A 23,517-nucleotide genomic window follows, 5' to 3' on the forward strand; every position below is an offset into this window, starting at 1 on the left:
TGGAGAATCTGTGTCTTCTCTGTAAGGAGCACAGTACCATCAAAGTTCAGGAGGGGAAAGCTCCCAAAAGACTGTGGACCATAGAGTGTGTTGAGGGCTTCATAAAACTGCTTATAGTCGTTCCTGTCCGCATATGCCTGTATTTCATCTGCTTTGGCGCTCAGCCACAAGTCCCGCATTTTGCACAGTCGGTTCTGTACTGTTCTGCGAGCATTGATAAAGGTGGTCTTCTTTGCCACTGAGGATGGATCGTTTTGATATGCACAATGCAGGCGGTGCTTCTCAGCAAGACAGACCTGGATTTCTGCATCATTTTCATCAAACCAGTCTTGCCGCCTGCATGTGGAGGGCCCCAATACCTTCAATGCAGCTGTATGGACAGTGTTGCGGAATCGCTCCCAGTCTTTCTCAGCGTCATCCTCAATACGAAGATCAGCAAGCTCATTCTCTAGGTCTTCCGCTAGATTTTCAGTGATGCGGCTGTTCTTCAGCTTCGACACGTTGATCCTTTTGAGAGCCTTACAGCCTTGTGCTCGTCTCTTCGGCATGATACGGAGCTTCATTTTGGAAACTATGAGCCTATGATCCGTCCAAAAGTCAGCGCCACACATAGCTTTTGTAACCCTGACATCTTGTCTATCCCTTCTCCTGATGATGACATAATCGATCAAATGCCAGAGCTTGGAATGGGGATGCATCCAAGAAGTCCTGTTACGGGTAGGAAGGCGGAAGACCATATTGCTAATCAGAAGGTCATGTGCTGCACAGGTTTTCAGCAGTAACAGGCAATTGCTGTTACACTTTCCCACCCAATTTTTCCTCCCCGCACCTCCCGATCAGCTGTTTCATAGCATGCAGGAGGCTGGGGGGGAGGGGGAGGAGCGAGGGCACGGCAGGCTCAGGGGAGGGGGCAGGAAGGGGTGGAGTGGGGGCAGGGCCTGTGGCAGAGCCAGGGGTTGAGCAGTGAGCTCCCCCCAGCACATTGGAAAGTTGGCGCCTGTAGCTCCAGCCCCAGAGTCGGTGCCTGTACGAGGAGCCGCATATTAACCTCTGAAGAGTCGCATGTGGCTCCGGAGCCCCAGGCTGGCCACCCCTGCGCTAGCTGATTAGGGTTAGTGTAATAAGCAGCAGTCAAAGCACGTAAGTAGCCTTGCCGTTCTCAAGGGTTTTAGGAATTATTTTATGTTATGTATATTCTAGCTTAGTGAGTGCCCTAAATTATGATAACTACTGCAGCTGTTCAAGAATATGCATATTTCCATCATGAAATATATTTCTTTGTATTACAGCAGTGCCTAACACAGTGGTTTTTAACCTTTTTCAGCTCATAGTCCATTCGTAAACCTTGATGGCCTGTCACTACCCAGTAAATAGAGTTAGTGTAAAAAAAAAAAAAAAAAAAAAACCAACAACCCACACCTGGCTTACTACATTTTTCATACCCACGATATCTAATGCACAGATTAACCTAATAAGTACAAGTCCTCAATAAGTACACTGTGCACATGAGTGGCAGCTCCAGTCCCACAGGGCTAGTTGGGCTCATCTCCCCACTCTGGGTGTTGCTACCAGGGCCGGCTTTAGGAAGTGCGGGGCCCGATTCGAACAGTTTCGACGGGGCCCCAGCAGGGATGACTAAAAAAAAAAAACATGTTAAAAAAACATGCGGAGCTTGTACTCACCGGGCCGCGCTCCTAGTCTTTGGCGGCGGGTCCTTCACTCACGCTGGGTCTTCGGCAGCACTGAAGGACCCGCCACCAAAGTGCTGCCAAAGACCCGGAGCGCTGCCGGGTGAGTAAAAATTAAAAAGGCGCCACTAGCCAGGGAAGGGATTCTCTGCCACTTGCCCCCTACTCTGGGCGTCCCTGCCACTGGGCGCGGGGCCCTCTTAGGCGCGGGGCCCGATTCGGGGGAATTGGTGGAATTGGCTTAAAGCCGGCCCTGGTTGCTACCACCAGTAACGGAGAATTTAGCTGTGGAAGTTGAAAGAGCGGACATTTTGGAATTGATCAAATGTGGTACAGTATTCAAAAATGATCACATTACATCCAGAGAGAGAAACACCATCAAGCTGAGGGTAGATTTGCTTCGCTCAGCCAACATTACTACCAAAAGGGTTCGTGTTTATACAGTGGAGGAAGGCTTCACTATAAGAGCATTCTGCAGATACTGAGTATTAACCCAATGACATGATGCCATTCCTTAAGGGGCCTCCAATTACTTTGATGTTTGGAAAGTGAGATGCCCAAAGCTACCACGGATAGTATTGCTGATGGTATACAAAGACCTTCATTGTCTAGACCAGGGAACAATTTATATACTGGGGGTGCTGAGAGCCATTGAACCAGACTGGAAACACTGTATATGATAGAAATCACTTCAAGACAGGGGTGCGGCAGCACCCCCAGAACCCCTAGTTCTAGCAGCTATGGTCTAGACCCAGAGGCTCTCAAACTGGGAGTTGGGACCGCACGGGGGTCACACGGTTATTACATGCGGGGGGGTCACGAGCGGTCAGCCTCCACCCCAAAGCCTGCTTTGCCTCCAACATTTATAATGGCGTTAAGTATATTTAAAAAAAAAAAGTGTTTTTAATTTATAAGAGGGGTCGCACTCAGAGGCGTGCTATGTGAAAGGAGTCACCAGTACAAAAGTTTGAGAACTGCTGGTCTAGACCCAAAATATTTGGCCAGTCTTTTCCCATATGTTTTGCCAGTGCAACTGAGGATGCCAGGTGGATCCTGCACAATAACTCTTCGCTTAATCTCGTCCCGGTTAATGTTACGTCGCTGATCTATTAGAGAACATGCTCATTTAACGTTGCGCAATGTTGGTTTATAACGTTGTTTGTTCATGGGAGCTTGGAACCAGGGTGGACCGGCAGCCCCCCCATCAGCTCCCCTCCAGTGCCTCCTGCCTGCCCGCAGCCCTGCGGATCAGCAACTCCTCCCTCCCTCCCCATGCCTCCCGCAATCAGCTGTTTCCAGCGTTCACAAGGCTTGGGGGAGGAGCGAGGACGCAGCATGCTTGAGGGGAGGGGGTGGGGACGGGCCTGGGGCAGAGCACCCCCCAGCACTTTGGAAGGAAGAGCAAGAGGAGCAGCTGGACGATCCATCCTCTTTCACCCTCTGACTCCACCACCTCAACCCAGCTTCACAATCATCATTGCTGAGTACACTATTAAACTGTTTGTTTTAAATGGTTTAAAACTTACCCCTGTGTATGTATATAATGTCTTTTGTCTGGCAAAAAAAATTCCCTGGAACCTAACCCCTCCCCCCATTTACATTAATTCTTATGGGGAAATTGGATTCGCTTAACATCGCTTCACTTACAGTCACATTTTTCAAGAACAGAACTACAACGTTAAGCAAGGAGTTACTTTACTCCATTCTGAGGCTCTCTTTTGGTTCATGGGCACCATCTACAAACCATCCTCGCCCTCTGAGGGACCCCGTAGCGGTCTTGAAGAATCTGTACAAACCCTTTTCTGGGTGTGTACTTTGAGCATTTAGGTCTCCTTTCTCTCTCCCGCTCCTACCCTCCAAACACACACAGCTGCTCCTTCTCACACTGCTTTCTGTTGTAGGACTTTATTCGAGGAAATAGCTGGTTTCTCAGGGTCCCGAGCTCAGACATTTAAACAGAAGCAGCTTACGTTTGTTCACATCCAGAGAAGGGTGATTTAGAAGTACGGATATGATTTTGTCACAGATTCCGTGACTTTAACAGACCTCTCTGACTTCAGCTTCAGCCCCAGGCAGGGCTCCAGGTGTCACACACACACCCCATGCAGGGCTCCAGCTTCCATGATTTATGGTTTATTGCCTGCATCCTGCCCATGAATTTTAATAAAAATCCCTCTGCCAAAATCTTAACCTTATTTATACGGTGTCAATAAATGCTGTGTTAAATAATGTCTATGGATGAGATTCGTGGACTAGATTGTGTATCTGAGATAAATGGCATTCTGTTAGTTCTAGCTATTTAATATGCCAAAGGTTACTTTAAGATATGGATGGATATTGTATTTATTCCTGTAACCAAGTACTGTTGACTTGGTCAAGTTGCACTATTTGTGGGGTTGGCACAAGTTCACAAGCACTCAATTACCCTGAGGAGCACGTGTGGCTTATTTCACTCTTTAAATTAAGGAGATTCTGAATAGATTTCAAGGGAATTTTAATCACTTGCTTTTTTCCCCTCCCCCTCCTCCAGCAGGTTGCTCTCTGTACAAAATGTCAGCTTTTTGGCAGAGAGCTAAGCTAGGAACTCCTTCAACAGCACTTTTCATAAACAATTAAACTCAAGTTTGAAGATTGCCAACCAGTTCATCTAATGGCATCGTTCTAAGAACCCAGCAGCCTGGACAGCTTTCGATTAGGGCCAAGAAGAAATCGTGAGTTCTTAAAGATTCAATGGTCATTGTAAATGTGAAGAGGAAAAGCTTCTCCCTCTTGAAAGGACTTACCATGCACACAAGTTCCTGCACCCACAATTCATATGGTGGGTTTATTGTGCCCTTCCTCCTCCTCTTTTACTAAACACCACTATAAAAAAAAATCATAGTGTAATTCAGCTTTAATAAAGATACATCTCTACCCCGATATAACGTGACCAGATATAACATGAATTCGGACATAACGCGGTAAAGCAGCGCTCCGGGGGGTGGGGCTGCGCACTCTGACAGATCAAAGCAAGTTCGGTATAACACGGTTTCAGCTATAACGCAGTAATATTTTTTGGCTCCTGAGGACAGCGTTATATCGGGATAGAGGTGTACTTCTCACAATTTTTGCTGTTAGCTTCTGCACCTCCCGTAGCTAGGACAGCAAAAACTAGACTACACAAATCAGTTTCACTTTGATAGGTACACGTTAAAATACAGCTGCTACACTGTTTGCAATCGCAAGGGAAGGGAACATTCAAGATAGTTTTTAAATGTAAGGTTTTGCAAAATGAATTTTCACATCATTCAACAGAAATTTGGGAGTTAAACTATCTAAGTTATGGACGTGAACACAAAAGAGTACTGCAGCCTACAGTCTTGAAGACCTAATTAACAATTCACAATAAAGACCTACTAGTAACTAGCTGTTTCCTTACAGCACTTACACAGCATTACCACTCAAGATTCAAAGGCGGCAAGGGGCTTGCTTAGGAGCAGGTTGGAACTTAAAGTCAAGTTAATTGTATCTATTTCTCATAACAGAGGACATCAATGGTCTGGCCATCACTGTTGGATTGAACCAGATATTTCCATTACAGTGAAAAAAACATGTTCACCCCACTAGTTGTATCCCGAACAATGGAAGACCATGTATGAGTGAGCTTCTACCATACTTTCTCTCTTGCTTTCACCTCTCAACCTCTTGTTATCCTGCTGAACAAGTAAGTAACCCACAAAGAAAAACTGGGAGCTTCAACACAGGAAGTAGAGATAGGGTTGCCACAATACTATACATTATTATTTTATAAATAATATTTCTATTTAGATTTTAGTGAAAGATTATACAGTGCCACCATAAAACCTGAGATTTGAAACAGGTCGTGAAGCCAGTAAAAAAATGGTGTGAATACGATATCACTATGAGTGGTTGGTACTTCAACATGTTTCAAGGGAATGGTGAGAATTATTAGTTATGACAGAATTGCTCTTCTACAGGAAACATGTGAGCATTTTTAAAGCTAAATGTAACCACACAGATAAGGGACTGTAGCTTTATAAGGTAAACTGCATAACTGGAGGTCAACATTTTTTGGTTTTAGTTACAATCTAAATATCATTAACAACTTTCTATTCTTTGTCCACATGCCAGCTAACACCTCAATAACCTATTATTTACTGTTTGTTAAGTGTTAAGCACTTTCTTTTCTTCAGTCTTGGATATTCTGTGTCCTAAAACTCTTGACATCTAAGATAAATAAATCACCACAAAATACAGAGACAAAGCCAAAAAGCAAAACATTCTTTTTGTGCCTAAGATTTCTATATTAGTGGCAGAACTTTTATTTTTGCGGGTTAGCATGGCTGCTATGAGCTTTTGTGAGTAGTAAGAGTTAATTTTAGGTAGCGTGATACTGACTTTGGAAAGGGGGAGGGGGGGAGGAGAATGATTATTCCTGAACTTGGAGCTGGGCACTTAAAAGAAAAATTGATTCTCACATATCACACATTGCAGGAGTCATATATCTGCAATTTAGTCTACCCATAAATTCTGTTTAATGATGTGGGATCAAAGGATTACCCAAGTTTTGCAACTCACTGAAGTGCATTCTAGATTTGGACATAAAAAGATTTTAAGTGTTTAGTTCTGAAGTCAAGTATATTGTGACTGCAAAAGAAAGCTGAAGGTTCATTAGTTTAATGAACTTTTGGAGCCAAAATTTACTGTCAGCCATTATGTAATCATCCCTTTTGATTTCCCAAGGCAAGGATGACGTGTGGCCTGCCAAAGACAAACCTTCATATTACCTAACAGCTGGAATAATCCAAGTGAGAGGGATTGACAGGGAAGTGAAAATAATAAATGAACAAAAGTTAACAATGTTTTCTGCCTGGTAGGGAAGTGCTGAATTTTCCATGCTAAGTCAATAAAGGAAAGGTAAGAGGCCTTCTTCTCACAAGCAATACAGCATCAAGGAATTCCATCTTTAATTAAATGTGATCTGAATCAAAAGTAACTGGAACTTTTACGAACAGGAGTTTAAGTCTACTCTTCCGATTTAAGTAGAAACACAACAAGGGCAGTACACAAAGCCAGCCCTTGACCTTGGGGGCCACATTTTGGGAGACAAGCAAAGTATCCACTTACAAAAAGTGTATTTGAGGCAGAGTTAAGGTTATCCAGTGGTATATCATCCCCTTCCTGAACACAGAGTTCAGGAAAACTCAAATCTCTGAAAACCAGGAAACAGAAAGAGTTAAAGTATGTGCCAATGCAACCTTAGCTCTGCCCTGCTGGAGCTGGCAATAGCCAATGAGAATTATCTGCATGCACTCCGGATGCGTTCACTGTTTTAGTGAACTGTATTGAATGATGGAGAGACTAGAAAAAGCTCGGCAGAGCTGGGAATGTGGTATGAGGCAATTTGGGGGAAAGGAATATCCGGGGGGGGGGGGGGAGGGAGGAGAGCTGAGCACCTCTCCCTGCCCCTCTCCTTGTCTCTGAGATAAAGGAAATAGGTGTAAGTACCCTAGGAGATGTGGTTTGACTAGTTTCAGCACTCAGTTGTGTAGCATGTGTTACTAATTGTACTCAAAGCTGTTTGCCATAAGGACTGTCAGCAGTGAAGGGTGGGATATGAGAGCTGTCTATGGGTTTAATAATGGGTCAGTGAAAGTATATTGTTAGATGGCATCCTTGGCAGAGGGGTGAACAGGTGGAATTTTTTCTGTGGAATATGCTATCTGAAAAGGGGTGGGAAAGAGGCGTGAAGTGGCCCATTATTCTCAATGTGGTGTTCTCAGCTAAACGAGAAAACCCCATGGAGATGAATACAGCCTGAAACAATAACTCAGATTTGCCAACTGCTCAATTCACCTCAGGCTAAGTTCTGCATTTAAAAGGCTACGCTACAGCACACTGTAGTGCAGACACTACCTACACCGACTGGAAGGCTTCTCCTGTCCACGTAGGTAATCCGCCTCCTTGAGAGGTAGTAGCTAAACTGGGGATTAGATCAATATGGCTATGTCTCAGGGGTGGAGATTTTTCACACATAAGACATGCAGCTATACCAATGTAAGTTCCTAGTGTAGACCAGCCCTCTGGAGGTGTTCTCTTCCCCCCTGTGCATCATCCATGCTCGTGATATGTACCAAGCATGTCTGTTCTCAGCTCCCCATGCTGAGAAGCTCAGACACACCCTGCCCCTGAGGAGTGAGGTCTGCCCAATCCCCCCAACTCTCTCTCTCTCTCTCTCTCTCACACACACACACACACACACACACACACACACACACGGCTTGGGGCTGACAGGCTCCTTGCCCCCCTCCTCCTCCACTTCCTCCCAATTCCCACTCCCTCCCTATGGCCTGAGCTCCCTAATGTATCTCCCCTACTCCTCCTCCCTCCCCTCACTGCAGCACCAAACTCCTCTCGTCCCAACAAGCATGCACATGTAATTTATTTTCTTTCACAAACCAGAGCCCCTTGTGAATTATCTACTGTAGTCAGAATACATTTCCCAGAAGTTAAATAAAAACACAAACCACCACCAGAGAGCTGGAGGGTACCAACATGCCTACAGATGGTCATTCTCGGTTTTCTCCAAGGGCAAGATTTGAAGTTAGCTACATTGAGGAAATGTAGCTCAGTTTCAATGCCCATAGCATCTGCCCTTAAGCCACCTTGGTCACACACACGTGGACTGGCTAGGAACCCTCTTACCTAGTCTTTCTACACATTGCAAAACTGATGGGTGTGAGAGACTTTAGCATATGCCAGTCAAGAGCACTCAACTCCTCCTCTAACACTTTCAATTATTGCTTCCTCAAAGGAGGAGTGAGTGCCAGGTATGATCTGAGATAAGCGTCAAGTGACTGAGATCAGTTGGTGGATAATTCGAGCTATGCTTAGGGCCACACGTGCCAAAAAAAGTTGGTAAAATCTGCTGACTTTATGAAATCCTATTTTTACTGAAGGTCTATCTCAGGAACTCCTAGCTCAAATAACCTCAACTTTAGTTCACTGACCCTGCACCCTGTACCTCATAAGGCACAGTAAATTCCAAGGCAATCTTAGTAAGCATGCAGATTCTGGCACACTTCGAGCGGACCTTTAAGCAGAAAGATTTCTCAAACTCAACTATAATAGAGCTGGTGTTCCACTATGATATTCAGAAAGTTGTTTCACAGACCTAGCCAAAAACACTAAGGGTACGTCTTCACTACCTGCCGTATCGGTGGGTAGCAATCGATTTATCCGGGATCGATATATCGTGTCTCGTTAAGACGCGATATATCGATCCCCAAACGCGCTCACCGTCGACTCTGGAACTCCACCAGAGCAAGCGGCGGTAGCGCAGTTGACGGGGGAGCCGCGGCCGTTGATCCCGCGCCGTGTGGACCCCAGGTAATTCGATCCAAGATACTTCGACTTCAGCTACGTTGCGTATCTTGGATCGATCCCCCCTCCCCCATCCCAGTGTAGACCAGCCCTAAGACTGGGCTCCAAAAGTCAGATCACTTTTGGACCCTCCTTTAGGTTTTGTTCTGTATTTGCAACCCCTATGGCTGCAGTGCTGTGTAAAGGTATGAGAACCTGAAAGTGAAACTGACTAGAGGCTGACATGTTTTACTTGTAGAACCTAGGAGAAATGCAGAAATTAAACAAAGAGCATGAACAACGGAAAGTGTACTACATTTCCAAACCTTCAGTTTTAATAATCAAACTATAATCTGTGATTTGTAACAGATGAAACATTTTAAATATAATTTTCTACCATGACAGCATAATTTAATGGACAAAGACACACACCCACAGATATTAACAGGAAAAACCTGTGTATTTAGAGTGGTAGTGAAGTAATAGACAACACTCCTGCCAGCTTTAACAGCTGTTACATGTCACTATAGCTCTTATGGTAGGTACCACTCCTAACCGGAAACATTTTACAGGCTGGTCTCTTAGATTCTGGGTGATTTAAGATTAAAGTGAATAAATCCGCTTAATTCTGGCTGTAATTTTTTTTAGAACACTAGAGACTCATTAACTAGTAATGCAGTAATGAATATTTGTGCAGTAAACTTGCTGCCTTGGCAACAAGGGACCGTATTTATCAAGCGTGAAATTAGCATTAGAAAGTAGCCTTCTGTGGAAATTTAAGTGGAAGCTGTTGTAGCACTGTACTTTGCTATTCAAAATTTTAACAATTATTCTGATCCAAACCAGAAAAAGAAGAGTAAAGTGAAGATAAACCTCTTCTTACTTACGGTGGTGAAAATTAAGAGTGGCTCCACTTAAATCAGATTATAGTGGTGTAAACCCAGCCTGAGAGGAGAATCTATTGCTGGAGTGACACTTACTACATTGCTGTAGTTAAGGCTCAGACTCTTTTCTAGGGGGCAGTTAATTTATTTATAGGACATTTCTACAGCACTCACTGTAATTTCTGAATGTCCTTGATATGAATGTTCTAAGAAGAAATCGGAAACAAATCTGGTTTGAAGTTGTGTGGGCAGTTAGTCCATCAAGGGGATTAAATACCTCGGGTAATTAAAACAAAAGGAAAATGAAAGGCCAGCAAATGTAAGTGTTCAGGAAATGTCTGAAAGTGAATTTTAGTGCTCTTGAAAAAGCTTCAATAGGGAAAATGTTGGAAACTGGCGTAATCTCTCCATAAATACAGCCTAGGTAGCTGAAGGGCAAGTTTCCCTGCATCCTGCCCCACCAATGTGACTCAAGACTGTCTGGGAGGGACCCATGGCTAGTGACAAGAGGAGAGAGCTGAGTCTAAGGGCAGATCTACACTTAAAACACTGGATCCGCGCAGCTGCACCGATGCTGCTGCACTGCTGTAGCACTTTAATGAAGATGCTCTATGGCAGTGGTTCTCAACCAGGAGTACGCATACCCTTAGGGGTATGCAAAGGTCCTCCAGGGGGTACATCAACTCACCTAGATATTTGCCTAGTTTTACAACAGGCTACATAACAAGCACTAGCAAAGTCGGTACAAACTAAAATTTCATTCAGACAAAATGAGAAAGCAAGCAGTTACTGATCCATGACAGGACCTTCCCTTGTATCCTATGACTGCCAACTTTGCTTAAGAACCTTTGGTGTGGGACCTAAGGGCTTTCTGAAAGTCCAAGTACACTATGTCGACTGGATCATCCTTGTCCACATGCATGCTGACACCCTCAAAGAATTCTAATACATTGGTGAGGCATGATTTACCTTTACAAAAGCCAAGTTGGCTCTTCCCCAACAAGTTATGTTAATCTAGGTAGCTAATAAAGTCTGTTCTTTACTATATTTTCATCCAATTTGCCAGGAACTGAAGTTAGGTTCCAGAGGTGATCCTGGCAATTACATTACGTTAGCTATACTTCAGTCAGCTGGTATGGAGGCTGATTTAAGTGATAAGCTACATACCATAGTCAGTTCTGCAATCTCATATCCCAGTTCCTTTAAAAACTCTTGGGTGAATACGATCAGGTACTGGAGACTTATTATGGTTTAATTTATCAATTTCTTCCAAAACCTCCTCTACTGACACCTCAGATCTGTCACCTACAAAGAATGGCTCAGATGTGGGAATCTCCCTCACATCCTCTGCAGCGAAGACCTCATTTAGCTTCTCTGCAATGGTGTTGTCTTCTTTGAGTGCTCCTTTAGCACCTTGATTTTCCAGTAGCCCCATATATTGTTTGGCTGGCTTCCTGCATTTGATGTACTTTAAAAAAAAAAATTGGTGTTAGGTTTTGTGTCTTTTGGTAGTTGCGCTTCAAGTTCTTTTTCAGTCTGCCTAATTATACTTTTACATTTAACTTGCCAGAGTTTATGGTGCTATTTTCCTCACTAGGCTTTGACTTCCAATTTTTAAAGGATCTCTCTTTGCCTCTAATCCTTTCTTTTAATATGTTGTTTAGCCATGGTGGCATTTTTTTAGACCTTTTTTTTTATTATTATTTGGGGGCATACATTTAGTTTGAGCCTCTATTATGGTGTTTTTTAATAGTTTCCATGCAGCTTGCGGGCATTTCATTCTGGTGACTGTTCCTTTTTATTTCTCTTTAACTAGCTTCCTCATTTTTTGTGTAGTTTCCCTTTTTGAAGTTAAATGCTACTGTGGTAGGTTTCTTTGGTATTTTCATCCCTACAAACATGTTAAATTTAATTGCATTCTGGTTGACGTTACTGAGTGCTTCAGCTAGATTCACCTCTTGGCCAGATCTTGTACTCCACGTAGGACTAAATCAAGAATTGTCTCACCCATTGTGGGTTTCAGGACTAACTGCTTCAAGAAGTAGTAATTAAGTTTTTATCTCTGCATCCTGTCTGGAGGAGACATGTACCCAATCAATATGGAGATAGTTGAAATCCCCCATTATTTTTGGGTTCTCTGTTTTTGTAGCCTCTAAGCCAGAGGTGGGCAAACTATGGCCCGCGGGACCATCCTGCCCGGCTCCTGAGCCCCTGGCCCCTCCCCTGTTGTCCCCCCTCCCCACAGCCTCAGCTCACCATGCCGGCAGCACCCCCCCGCAGGGAGGAGGGGGAGGGGCTGCACTGCAGGGGCAGGGGAACAGGTGAAGGTGCGGGCAGCAGGAGCGCTGCGAACATGGCTGGAGGACTCAGGAGGAGCACCGGGCGGCCGCGCAGCCGGCCAGAGAAGCAGCGCTTTGAGGGGAAAGCAGCGCTTCTCTCCGGCTGCGCCTGCTCCTCTGCCCATGTTCACAGATAGGGTTACCATACTTAAGGTTTTAAATAAGAGGACACTTCACGGGGTCCTGGCCATGCCCCTTCTCCGCCCCTTCCCCAAAGTCCCCGCCCCAACTCCGCCCCCTCCCGAGCGCCCCGCATTTCCCCTCCTCCCTCCCAGCCACTCGAAACAGCTGCCCAGGTGCTACTGGCTTCACGGTTTGCTGGGCAGCCCCCAGACCTCCAGACCCTGCGTCCCCGGCTGGGCACTTCCCCTCCCGGGCTCCGGCTGCACTGGGGAAGCGCCCAGCCGGGGGCGCAGAGGGTCTGGAGGTCTGGGGACTGCCCAGCAAACCGTGAAGCCGGTAGCACTCGGTCAGCTCAGCTCTTACAGAGCTGAGGAGTCAGGGAGCTGCAGCAGCTGCCGGAGCCCGGGACGGGAAGTGCCCGGCTGGCGGCGCAGGGTCCGGAGGTATGGGGGCTGCCCAAAGCCGGTAGCGCTCGGTCAGCTCGGCTCTTACAGAGCTGAGGAGTCAGGGAGCTGCAGCAGCTGCCAGAGCCCGCTCTAAGGTAAGCCAGGGATGCGGCAAAGCTGGGAGTATTTTTCCCGGACATGTTCGGCTTTTTGGAAATTCCCCCTGGACGAGGGTTTGATTACCAAAAAGCTGGACATGTCCGGGAAAAACCGGACGGATAGTAACCCTATCACAGAGCCACATTCCGAAAGGAGCTGGGGGGTGCGGGGGAGGGGGGGGGGTTGGACAGGGGGTGGTTAGGGGCAGGGGGGTCCCGGGTGGGGGCGGTTAGGGGACAAGGAGCGGGGGGATTGGATGGGTCAGGAGTTCTGAGGGGGGCAGTCAGGGGGTGGGAAGTGGAAGAGGGGCAGGCTGTTTGGGGAGGCACAGCCTTCCCTATCTAGCCCTCCATACTGTTTCGCAACCCCAATTTGGTCCTCGGGCCAAAAAGTTTGCCCACCCCTGCTCTAATCTCTCTGAGCATTTCACAAACACTGTCATCAACTTGGTCCGGTGATTGGTAGCACATGCCTATTGCTATACACCTATTATTCAAGCATGGAGTTCCTATCCAGAGAGATTCTACAGTGGAGTTTGATTCATTTAAGATTTTTACTATACTAGATTCTAACTTTCTTTCACATATAATGCCACTCTCCCACCAGCATGACTGACTCTGTCATTCCTATAGATTTTGTACCCTGGTATTACTGTCTCTCGTTCCACCAAGTTTCTACGATGCCTATTATATCAATTTACTCATTTAATACCAGGCAGCCAAGTTCACCCATCTCAGCCTTTATATTTCTAGCCTTTATCTAGAAGCCCTTACAAAATTTGTCTATATTTGCCTGCCTTCGTGTGATGTAACTGAATGGGACTCTGTTTTGTTTGACTGTTTCTCTTCAGTTTCTAAGTGTACTTTATCAACAACTTCTATCCTTTCTTCTTTATTTGAATACAGAGTATCCCCTTTAACAAATCCTCCCCTAAGGGATGTCTCTGGCCAAACTGTACAGTGTCCAAACTGTACAGTACTAGCCTGCAGGAGTTATGTGACATGGCTTGGGCTGGGAATGTCTATTTTACCAGAAAAAACAAAGCCATGAAACCACAGGATGAGGAGTTTAATCTGCTTACTGTAGTGTACTTCAAAGAATGCATGGGTTTTTGGTGGAGCCGAGGCATTCTGTTCATTCATTAATTCATTTTGATTTTGGATGCGTTCAAGAATTACAGTAATTCTGGAATAGTTATAATATTAAAAGCTGTTGACAGGAAGACTGTCAACAGCTGAAAACCAACAGCCTCGGAGTGCTGGCTGTAACGGAATTCACACCCTCCACTACACCCTACTGTAATGATCTTTGTACAAAATATGGTTTGGAAGGTATATCATTTGAAAACAGAACCTGCTGGTCAATAATATCATGATAAAATGTATGTAGTAATATTACATATAAAGTTTTAAACCCCCCCCTTCCCCAGAAGATGTTGGTGACATGTTCAAACCCACATAAGGCAGAACCGGACAACAGGACTTAAACAAAGGAATGTGTGTTTACTTCAATTTACATACGAATTGTAAACCGAGTCCTCAGAGAGAGAGGGGGAAGACAGAAGACGGCATATGTTGTTTTGTTCTTGATGTAATCACATAACTGATAGTAGGAGCTCCTAGAAGCCATGAAGATGCTCCTATGTATGATTTAAATCTAAGTAAAGGGGAAAAAAATAGGGAGCTGGAGTCTTCACATGCCAAGTGCCCTCCCCTGAGGTCAGTGTGTTATGTACCTTACAGGCCACAGACAAACAGTTTACAGAGGGCAGGGATCAGTTATTAGTCAAAGATGGAATCACACAACAGTAGCCAGTTCACTCAGCAAGCCCTTCATTAGCGAAGTTACCTTAATAAGGAAGAGAATGCTAAAGATGTAAAAGCTGCCTAGCAAGGTTGAACTGGTTAAGAGACTCCTGGATGGACACTAACATTGTCCAGCAGACTGCAGAGAAAAGGCCACTGCCCAACAGTGTCACTTAATGCTGTGTTCACCTCCCCACAAAAGGGTAACACAAAGCCACAACAAAAATTTGAGGCTCAGAAACAGGAATTGTATCAACCCATTTTATTAAAACAGTGACCCCACAATGGAGATTTCCAAGAAGTGTGACCATATTGCAGTAAAGCACAATCATCCACAGTGACTTTACAAATTTAATGGAAAAACTTTACTGCAAGATTTTCAGCGCTGCTAACAGAACAAAGATTTTTGTGTGGACTCCACTGTATGTGCAGCTGACCCTTTTTACTGTTAGGCATGCTGGCCAAGCAGAATCATCTTGTCACAGTTCAGGGCAACCACATCTGTATTTCCCCCTTTGTGAGTCAGTGAGGGCATCCAATTTCAAACTTCAGGCTCCCTAGCCATTGCCTTTCTTGGGTGGAAACCCACATCTCTACCCCTCCTGAGCAGAATATTCACAAGGCTGAACAGTTCCCTGCCTTCACTGTGTTATTCCCAGCAAAGACAGTCTGCTTGCTTTCCCTTCAGACACTGTAAACAGTGTAATGTGTACAGATAAGCTACCACCGAGCTCTTTCTATGCACGCTTAATTATCCTTTGGATAAAAGCATTACAGAGGACACATAATAAGAACAATAACAACCTACACACATGCTAATAAGCTTACCAGAGATCACCCCAACTCTAACATTGGTTCTGGCAGGAGCAGTCCTTAAGCCCCACAAAGGGGTCTCGTCTACAGTCACAAGTTCATAGCAGCCACTGCTCAGAACTAGCACACTCATGAAAAGTTTACTCCATCCTTTATACATTTCGGGCATCTGATCTGGAATTCGCAGGAGCAGGTAATCAGGAGACAATGGGTTTTTGTCCCCAAGGCACAGCTTCAAAAGGCGTCTCAGGTACCTCCACTTCACTCGCATCTGTCCCAAGCACTTCTTAGAAGTTCCTAACATTTACATTAGTCACGTCCCTAGAAAAGTTGCATACAATCCTACAATAACACAAACAATTGCATTTTAATGCAATGGACCCCAAAGGTATTAAACTTAATTCAATAAGATTTAACTTAATTCAAAAAAATTAGAAAATACTGCAAGAAATTGCCATGTGTCACTTTTCACATAGCACAGTTGTAAAAGAAAAGCTGTTTCACTGAGACATGTAGAAGGTAATGCTAAGATTTGTGATCAAGTGGAATTGGCTTTTCAAAAGATGATGAAATAAAAAGGCCTTCAACCATTTGTATGTTACATGTAATACAAACAGATGTATGTCACCATGGCACTGCCAAGAGCTAAATTAATTTCTGATTTGAAACATTTTTTGCTCACCAAAGAGAACCACTTTTAAAAAAATCAATACACTTGTGGTATTTCAGCACTGGGCATCAGTAAATCTATTCTCTATTTAGTCTGGAATCCAACATCGCTGTCCTGAAGACAGTTTTTAACTTTACTGTCTGCTGCCAAGATTTCACACCTTTTTATCTTTTGGAAATATTAATTTAGGAGGAACTGAATTGAGATAATCTGACATCTAGGTTAGCAGTATATACATAGTCTTGGTACAGATCTTCCCCCCAAACCATCTCCATTAGCACAGTTTCCTTGCTGATGCATGCACAATATGACAACATCCAATTATCTAAAGCATCATCACCCCAGAAGGGGGTCTTCTTTGTTACAGCCATAGGAACCTAAAGTAGTTCTAGCACACCTAGTAGTACCTTGAACTTAAATTCACTTTCTCTTTCCCCCACCCTTTTGCAGGATTCCAAAGCTCCCAGTAAGAAATATATAGATGTGATTAATCCGACACTGGAATGTCTCTAGTGTGAAGAGTGGAAGGTTCTTAATAGCTCAGGACAGAAAGGAGCACCCTAACCAAACAAACTGCAGAAGAGATTTAGAGATGCAGAAATGAAATTCAGGCAGTTACCTTGGTCAATAGGTTGCCATATGATCTTCAGGCTGCGTCTACAACAGCCACTGTCAAAAATGGATCTTAAAATTCCACTGGTAGAAGCTGTAATTATGATTACCATCATGCCTGGGAGCCATAGATCATAACCCCATTGTCCCAGGTGTTTGTACAAACACAGAACAAAAGGAAGGTCCCTGCCCCCAGAGAGCTTACAATCTAAGTGTAAAACAAGAGCCAAATAGATATATAGGCAGTTGGGGAGTACAAGGAAACAATGAGACAACAGTGGCCAGGATGACAGGCAGTGGTCTCAGCCTAACAATTTTTTTGTAGACCTCAAAAGAAAGTTTTAAGGAGGATTTCAAAGGAGAACAATGTGGGTTTGTGGTAACCTCCCCCGAAGTACAAGAGGCAGCATGGGAGAAAGCATGAAGGTACGCATTTGAAAATGTAACAAATAGGCAATAGAAGCTTGCTTGCATCATGGGCTGATCAGAGTGGGAGCCAACCTTTCAATACTGAATGAGAAATGATAGGTAGGGTAGGGATATGCCATGCAAGTAAAGACAAGCAGCGTGTGTTTGGTGTGATAGAGAAGGGGGAGCCAGTCGAGGGATGCTAAGAGAGGGGTGAGATGGTCAAGGTGACAGCCTAGGGGAATGATTTTACAGCTGCATTCTGAACAGATACAAACAGAGCAAGGCTGCATTTATCTATCAAGGCAAGAGACAAAGATGCTGCAGTAAAAATCGAGATGCAAGATGAGAGCCTGATTGAGGGCTTTAGTTGTGTGGATTGACAGAAAAGGTCATATCTTAGATATTCTGCAGAAAGAGTTTGCAAGACAGACACAGGTTAGATTGTGAGGACCTAGCCAGGTCTAGGTCAAAGATGACACCCATATGTTAGGCAGGATAGTGGTGTTGTCCGCAGTGGTCGAGGACAACGTATACAATAATATAAAGTAAACAAGGTTCAGGCATTGACCCCTGAGTCTTCAATCATGCTCTGAGCAGAGTTAGATGACAGCGGTAAAAACAGCTGTGCCTTTTCTATACTATACATTTCCACCTCTGCTACAATCAGTTGGACAGCACTGGTAGTAAGTTTGAGGACTTATGTTTGCCAGGGAAGACAAAACCATAGTGACGCAAATGGTCAGGACGTCCGCTGTAGCCCTTTCGTAGAAGGCAACACTTTCAACAGCACATCATGCTGGGGGCCTGAGGTATTTGTTGAGGAGGTACCAGCCTTTTGTCCATTGTCTGTATTTCTTTACCATCACCTACAAGATTCTGGATTCCCTGGAAGCTGCAATATGAGTACTAGCCAAGTCCAAATGTGCTTAGTCTATGAACACAAACCAAGATAGTACAAGTAGAAGCAAATCCATATAAATTCTAAAATCATGTACCCAGCTTTCCTGCTTTTTGTCTGGCTAATCAGCTCTTTTGCAAACTGAAAATCCATAATTTCTAGAAAGACTACCTTCTGCCTTGAGCCAAATGATTATGGTCCTTTCCATTCTACTCCATAAAAGGGAGTGCACAACACACCAATTCCATTTACAGTACCTTAACCCATACATTTCAGACCATTCCATCTATTTCTTTACATCTTTTTATTTTTGTACAAATCTAAAGAAAAATGAAATTACAATATGGACTCTCTTGGAGCTTAACTTTCACTGGAGCAACAGTAAGAACAAGTTGGGCAGTTACCTACTCTCTGTATCTCACCAGAAATAAACTATTTAAGATGCAGCCAAAAAAAAAAAAAAAAGGTGGCAATTCTCCACAAATCAGAACCTCAAGATTCAGCGCATTCTGAAACAGAGCAACTGCATGATCCAGTTGTTGTTGTTTTTTTAAACGCATACACTGTCAAAGCCTACATTTCACTGAGGTCTTTTTGAGGTTGCAGCATTGGGGAGAAGTTTGGGGACGGTCCCTAAATGAAATCAAAACAGAGTAAGTGAGAAAAGCATGTTTTGGGAAGGCAGGAAGAGTATCAGTGTAGGGTTGTTTTGCGGGGAAAAAACACAAGACAAACAATCCAGAGTAAGATGCATTTCTCGTGAAATGCAAACAATGCAAAAGTTTTGTCTATAGTCTAGACAAGAGGGGAAAAAACAGCTTCCTTTCTTGCTGGATAGCACAACTAGCTAAGTGTAGCACTGATCTGACCAAAACAGCAGCTCCATTTGACATGGTTATCACACAATCCAAAGTACACATTAATATTTAGAGCTCTCATTTTGTCAGACATCCTAAAACCACCTCCCAGACATCGACTTTTTACGGATAAGGGGTCAGACCCTGGCTCCACTGAAGTAAATGGGAGATTTGCTATTGACTTCAATGGGATACAGGATTTCACCCAAGATCTTAGTCTGGTATAGCTGCGTGAAAAGGGTCAGGAATCAATGCTGGAGTACTGTACTCCTATATTGTAGAAAGGCAGGACACTAAACTGAATTGTTTACTGAAATATTAAGTCAATTAAACTCAAGTGTATTTATAGTTGACGGTATTCAAAAACAATGAACTTTTTGGCATATGTTCTCCAAAGATGCTTTCTTTTGTTTTTTCACTATTCACCTCTATCAGTTCCATAAATTATTGCTCCCCAGACTCAAGGTTAAATCAGAGTGCTTATAAAGCAACTGGAAGGGCTGCTAACCCTATAGTTTCCCACAGAGCTACATAGGAACTCAAAAGCATCTACGAGGTTAAAAACATGTTTTCCCATACACTTCTTTGCAATAACAATGAGGGCAGTGTCGAGCTAGCCCAGAGCTGAACAACAAAACAGTCATATCTGCAGTCCTGCACATTCTTGGCTATAGCTGTTTACAGGTTTGTGATTCATAATTAATACCCCCAATGAAAACAATTACTTGTGTCTGAAAGCCCTAAAGCCACAACGAGCTAATTACCAATAAAAGCTCTACAGTCTCAGTTAAGCTGTGGGAATGTCGCTAGGCACAGCAAATAGCCCAATGGTGAGCAAAAGTTTAAACTCTCTGGGAACTTTTTTGATAAATGTTCTACAGTTTTACTCTTCCTCTTTCCCGCTCAGCCCCCCCAGGCTAAAACACACACCCAGCAAATAAGAATAGTGCAGAGAGCTTAAAGAAAAAGTGTCCCAAGCAGAACGTCAACCAGAGGCAGAACATTCTCAAAAGGATCCTCAAGGAACTTCAGGGCAATCTTCATTCCTATTCAGGGTGACAGGAGCTATTTGGGGCAATATTAGTCTCTGTTCAGCCAGAAAGGATGGCTGATTTGCATTCTTCCTCTTCAGGACAGACCAGCTGGGATCCTCTTCAATTTGTTTTGTCTTTTTTATACAAAGTCTGTAGATGAACTAAGTACCGTGTTGTCCAGGAAGAACTGACACAAGTACCGTGTTGTCCAGGAAGAATTGACACAAGTGCCTTGAATGACATATACACCCCTTCCCCAACTCACTTATTCTCTTAGTTGAACTGTGATAAATAAAGGAGAGACAGGGATAAGGAAAGAGGCCACCAGCACTTCAAAGCGGTTTGGTGAAGGCCTGTAGAACTGATTTTCTTAGCGCAGTCTGATCTAGATAACAGTTACCTGCAACAGAGAAAGTCTTGAATAAAAAAAGGCTGGTATGAAAATATATTTTAATTAATAACCACGGGCTAAGCTCTAAGTAGCTGGTTTAATGGAGACTTGATCCTTATGGAATCAAGCAAAGTTAGAAGTACTTTTTGCCAGGCATAGGGGGCACATTTAAACTACCGTAACTCCTCACTTAACTTAGTAGTTATGTTCCTGAAAAATGTGATGTTAAGCGAATCCAATTTCCCCATAAGAATTAATGTAAATGGGAATTTTTTTTTTGCCAGACAAAAGGCATTATATACATTTTAAACAATTTTAAACAAGCAATTTAATACAGGTATTAAACAGGCTGGCAGCCCCCCTATGCACACACCCCCAGGGCCTCCCACCCGCCAGCGGATCCCGCGGATCAGCACCTTCCCCCTGCCCGTGGCAATCAGCTGGTTTGTGGCATTCAGGAGGCAGGAGAGGATGGGGGGAGGCTGCGCACCGTGTCCTCGCTCCTCCCCCAGTCTCCTGAATGCCGCAAGACAGCTGATTGCTGCAGGCAGGAGGAGCAGGGGGAAGGCACTGATCCGCAGGCAGGCAGGAGGTGCTGGGGGGGGGGGGAGAAGAGGGCGTAGGGGATCGGATGGGGGGCTGCTAGCCGTGCACAAGGCAGACGGCCAAACAACGTTATAGCGGAGCATTGCACAACTTTAAATGAGCATGTTCTGTAATGGAGCAGGAACGTAACATGGAAACAATGTTAAGTGGGGAGTTACTGTACTATGTGTGCGCTCTAAGGGAATCTCCAATCCTCTATATCCACGCAGGCTCTGAATGTGGAGGATTTCTGGGACACTCTAATAATCAGTTAACCAGCTCTAGGGTGTATCCATGTTGAAAGCTCAGCCTTTATGATTTGAGATTTATTGAAAGGTGAGCGGGATTCTAAGGAGCCCAATGAAGAGGACCATTGAAAACTGGAAGTGTCCAGGGTTTTCAGTCTACCATCTGTATGCTACCATGCAGTCATGGTCTACATGGACAATAACATTTTGTCAGGATGACCTACTGTCTGTCTTGTCTTCCAAGCCCCTCTAGTGATGAGAAAACAGGGAAAACACATAACAGACTGACTACTTTACCTTTTCACTATCAGCCACAACTTGGGATGCCAGTGTCAGCACTAAGACACTAGTTACTTTATACTGATCCCAGTTGCAAACAAGCCTATGTCAGGGAGAAGCCAATTGGTAGATTTTAGTAAAGATGTCCTGGGTGTATGTTATGACAGAGAAATCTTGATTTTCCTGGTGGCATCTCCATTCAGAGCGGTTCTTTATGCCTGATGGTTTATGTACACCATTCTCCAGAAGCAATTTGCAGAGTGCAAAGCAAGTGATGGTTCTGGGGATTTTGTGACATTGCCGAGTGCTTTTGGGGGGAGAAGCGGGAGGCAGAAAACAGAATCTGAAAACAGTGCTTCTCTTAGAAGTAGTACTATTCTTCAAAAGGAAGAACTGAAGAGTCTGATGGGGGCAGAGTAGATCATATGTTACCACCATCATTATGAATATCAACTAGCGATAAGCACTGAAAGGCAATTACCTAAGCAGAATAACGATTTAAAAAAAAAAAAAAAGATTATTTTTTAAGAAGTTTTCTTACTGGGAGAGCTACCACTTGTGGTATTTTCAAAGCGCATCTTAAAGTTTGATAAAACCGAGAAATTCCAGAGAGATTGGGTCTTTTTTCTTTAATTGATGATATTCCCTGCTTTGTGAAACTTCCTATAAGTATAATTTTTACCATAGATATTTCAGTTCATGTAGGTATAAAACCCTCCCTTTCACAGATTGGGCTACCAAAAAAAAAAAAAAAAAAAAAAAAAAAAAAAAACCACCACACACAAGCTTTGAGAACTATGGGAGCAGGTGATACACCAAATGACATAATTACCATCAACGACAACAACAACAAAAGGTTTTCCAAAGGTTTCTCAGACTTGCAGGAAGTGATAGTGACCAGGTCTGATAAATGAAGGCAGGAGTCCCAAAAACGGTGATGCATGAAAAGATCAAGAGGATCTATTTCTTGAGTTGGACAGTGTTTGGGAACTTTCCTTGCTTTAAAATGCTCTGAGTGCAGATGGGCCTTCTGGCTTTAAAGTTTAAGGTACTTTCTGGAATGCTTTTCTCCCTTAATATTGACCTTTGCCTGAAGGATAACAGCTGATGATGATGCTGGAAGGAGCTGCCTGAGGGTGCAATATATAGGGTCCCCATCACCCTTGTGCTCAAGGCAAGTTTGTAGGTAAAGCTTCACTCTAACAAGGACAGAGTGCAGGCACAAAAGCAGCTTTATATCGGATGGATGAGATTAATAAATAGTTAAAGAGGATCAGTTTCCCTCCCCCATCAATGGCTGAGCTGTAAATTAAGGAGACAATTGACTCCACAGTTAAGGTTGCAAGACCTTTTCCATTCTAAACTTGACTGTACATTACCATGTTGGATGAACTCCTTGCTGAGTATCAGATACCAGGCATCAGACATCTCTCAGCAATTAAGATGGGATTTTTTTTAGCAGCCAAATCTATCTGTTGTACCTCCAGGAAATAATTGAAAGGAGGATGAATAGCTGTGGGATGGGATTAACAAGGCAAATCAGTGATGTGATGATGCGTGTATAATTGCTTCTTAATACTGAAAACCTGAATGTGACAAGACTGAGTTTGAACATTAAATCGAACTCCACTCACAACTACAGAATTTCTTTATACTGTTCATCTACTGAGCTTCACTAGTTAGTATATGCCTGAAAGATGTAGGATTATTCCGGTTAGTATCTGATGAGCTATTTAAATATTTAAACGCTGGTCACTCAATCCAAGCCTTTGGCAGAGAAGGGAAGCCAGATAATTCAAAACAGCCGCCTGCCAAGACAGAAGTTGAAGAGCTCTCCCAGAGAACAAAACAGGCTAAGTCCCTCTGTGCATTCCTGGAAAGCAGAGCCGCTGATTTTCTTACCCTATGCTCTCCCAAATGTCCACTACTCAGTCACCCTTTTGGGGGCTGCAAGTGAGTTGAACTGCTGCAGG

General features: G+C 43.9%; 1 protein-coding gene across 5 annotated transcripts in view; it reads right to left on the reverse strand.

Annotated features, from left to right (window-relative positions):
• Positions 1-23,517, reverse strand: part of CNNM2 (cyclin and CBS domain divalent metal cation transport mediator 2) — a 169,351-nt gene that overhangs the window by 80,579 nt on the left and 65,255 nt on the right. The window contains exon 2 of one of the 5 annotated variants that reach the window (XM_065552571.1): positions 15,008-20,441. The exons of the other annotated variants lie outside the window; for them this stretch is intronic. Within the exon in view, the coding sequence (XP_065408643.1) occupies positions 20,374-20,441 (68 nt within the window). The 3' untranslated portion in view covers positions 15,008-20,373. Of the gene's footprint in view, positions 1-15,007; positions 20,442-23,517 lie in introns of those variants that run through there. 5 annotated transcript variants of the gene reach the window in all.

This window comes from Chrysemys picta, chromosome 7 (genome assembly GCF_011386835.1).
Source record: "Chrysemys picta bellii isolate R12L10 chromosome 7, ASM1138683v2, whole genome shotgun sequence".
NCBI classification, from domain to species: domain Eukaryota; kingdom Metazoa; phylum Chordata; order Testudines; family Emydidae; genus Chrysemys; species Chrysemys picta.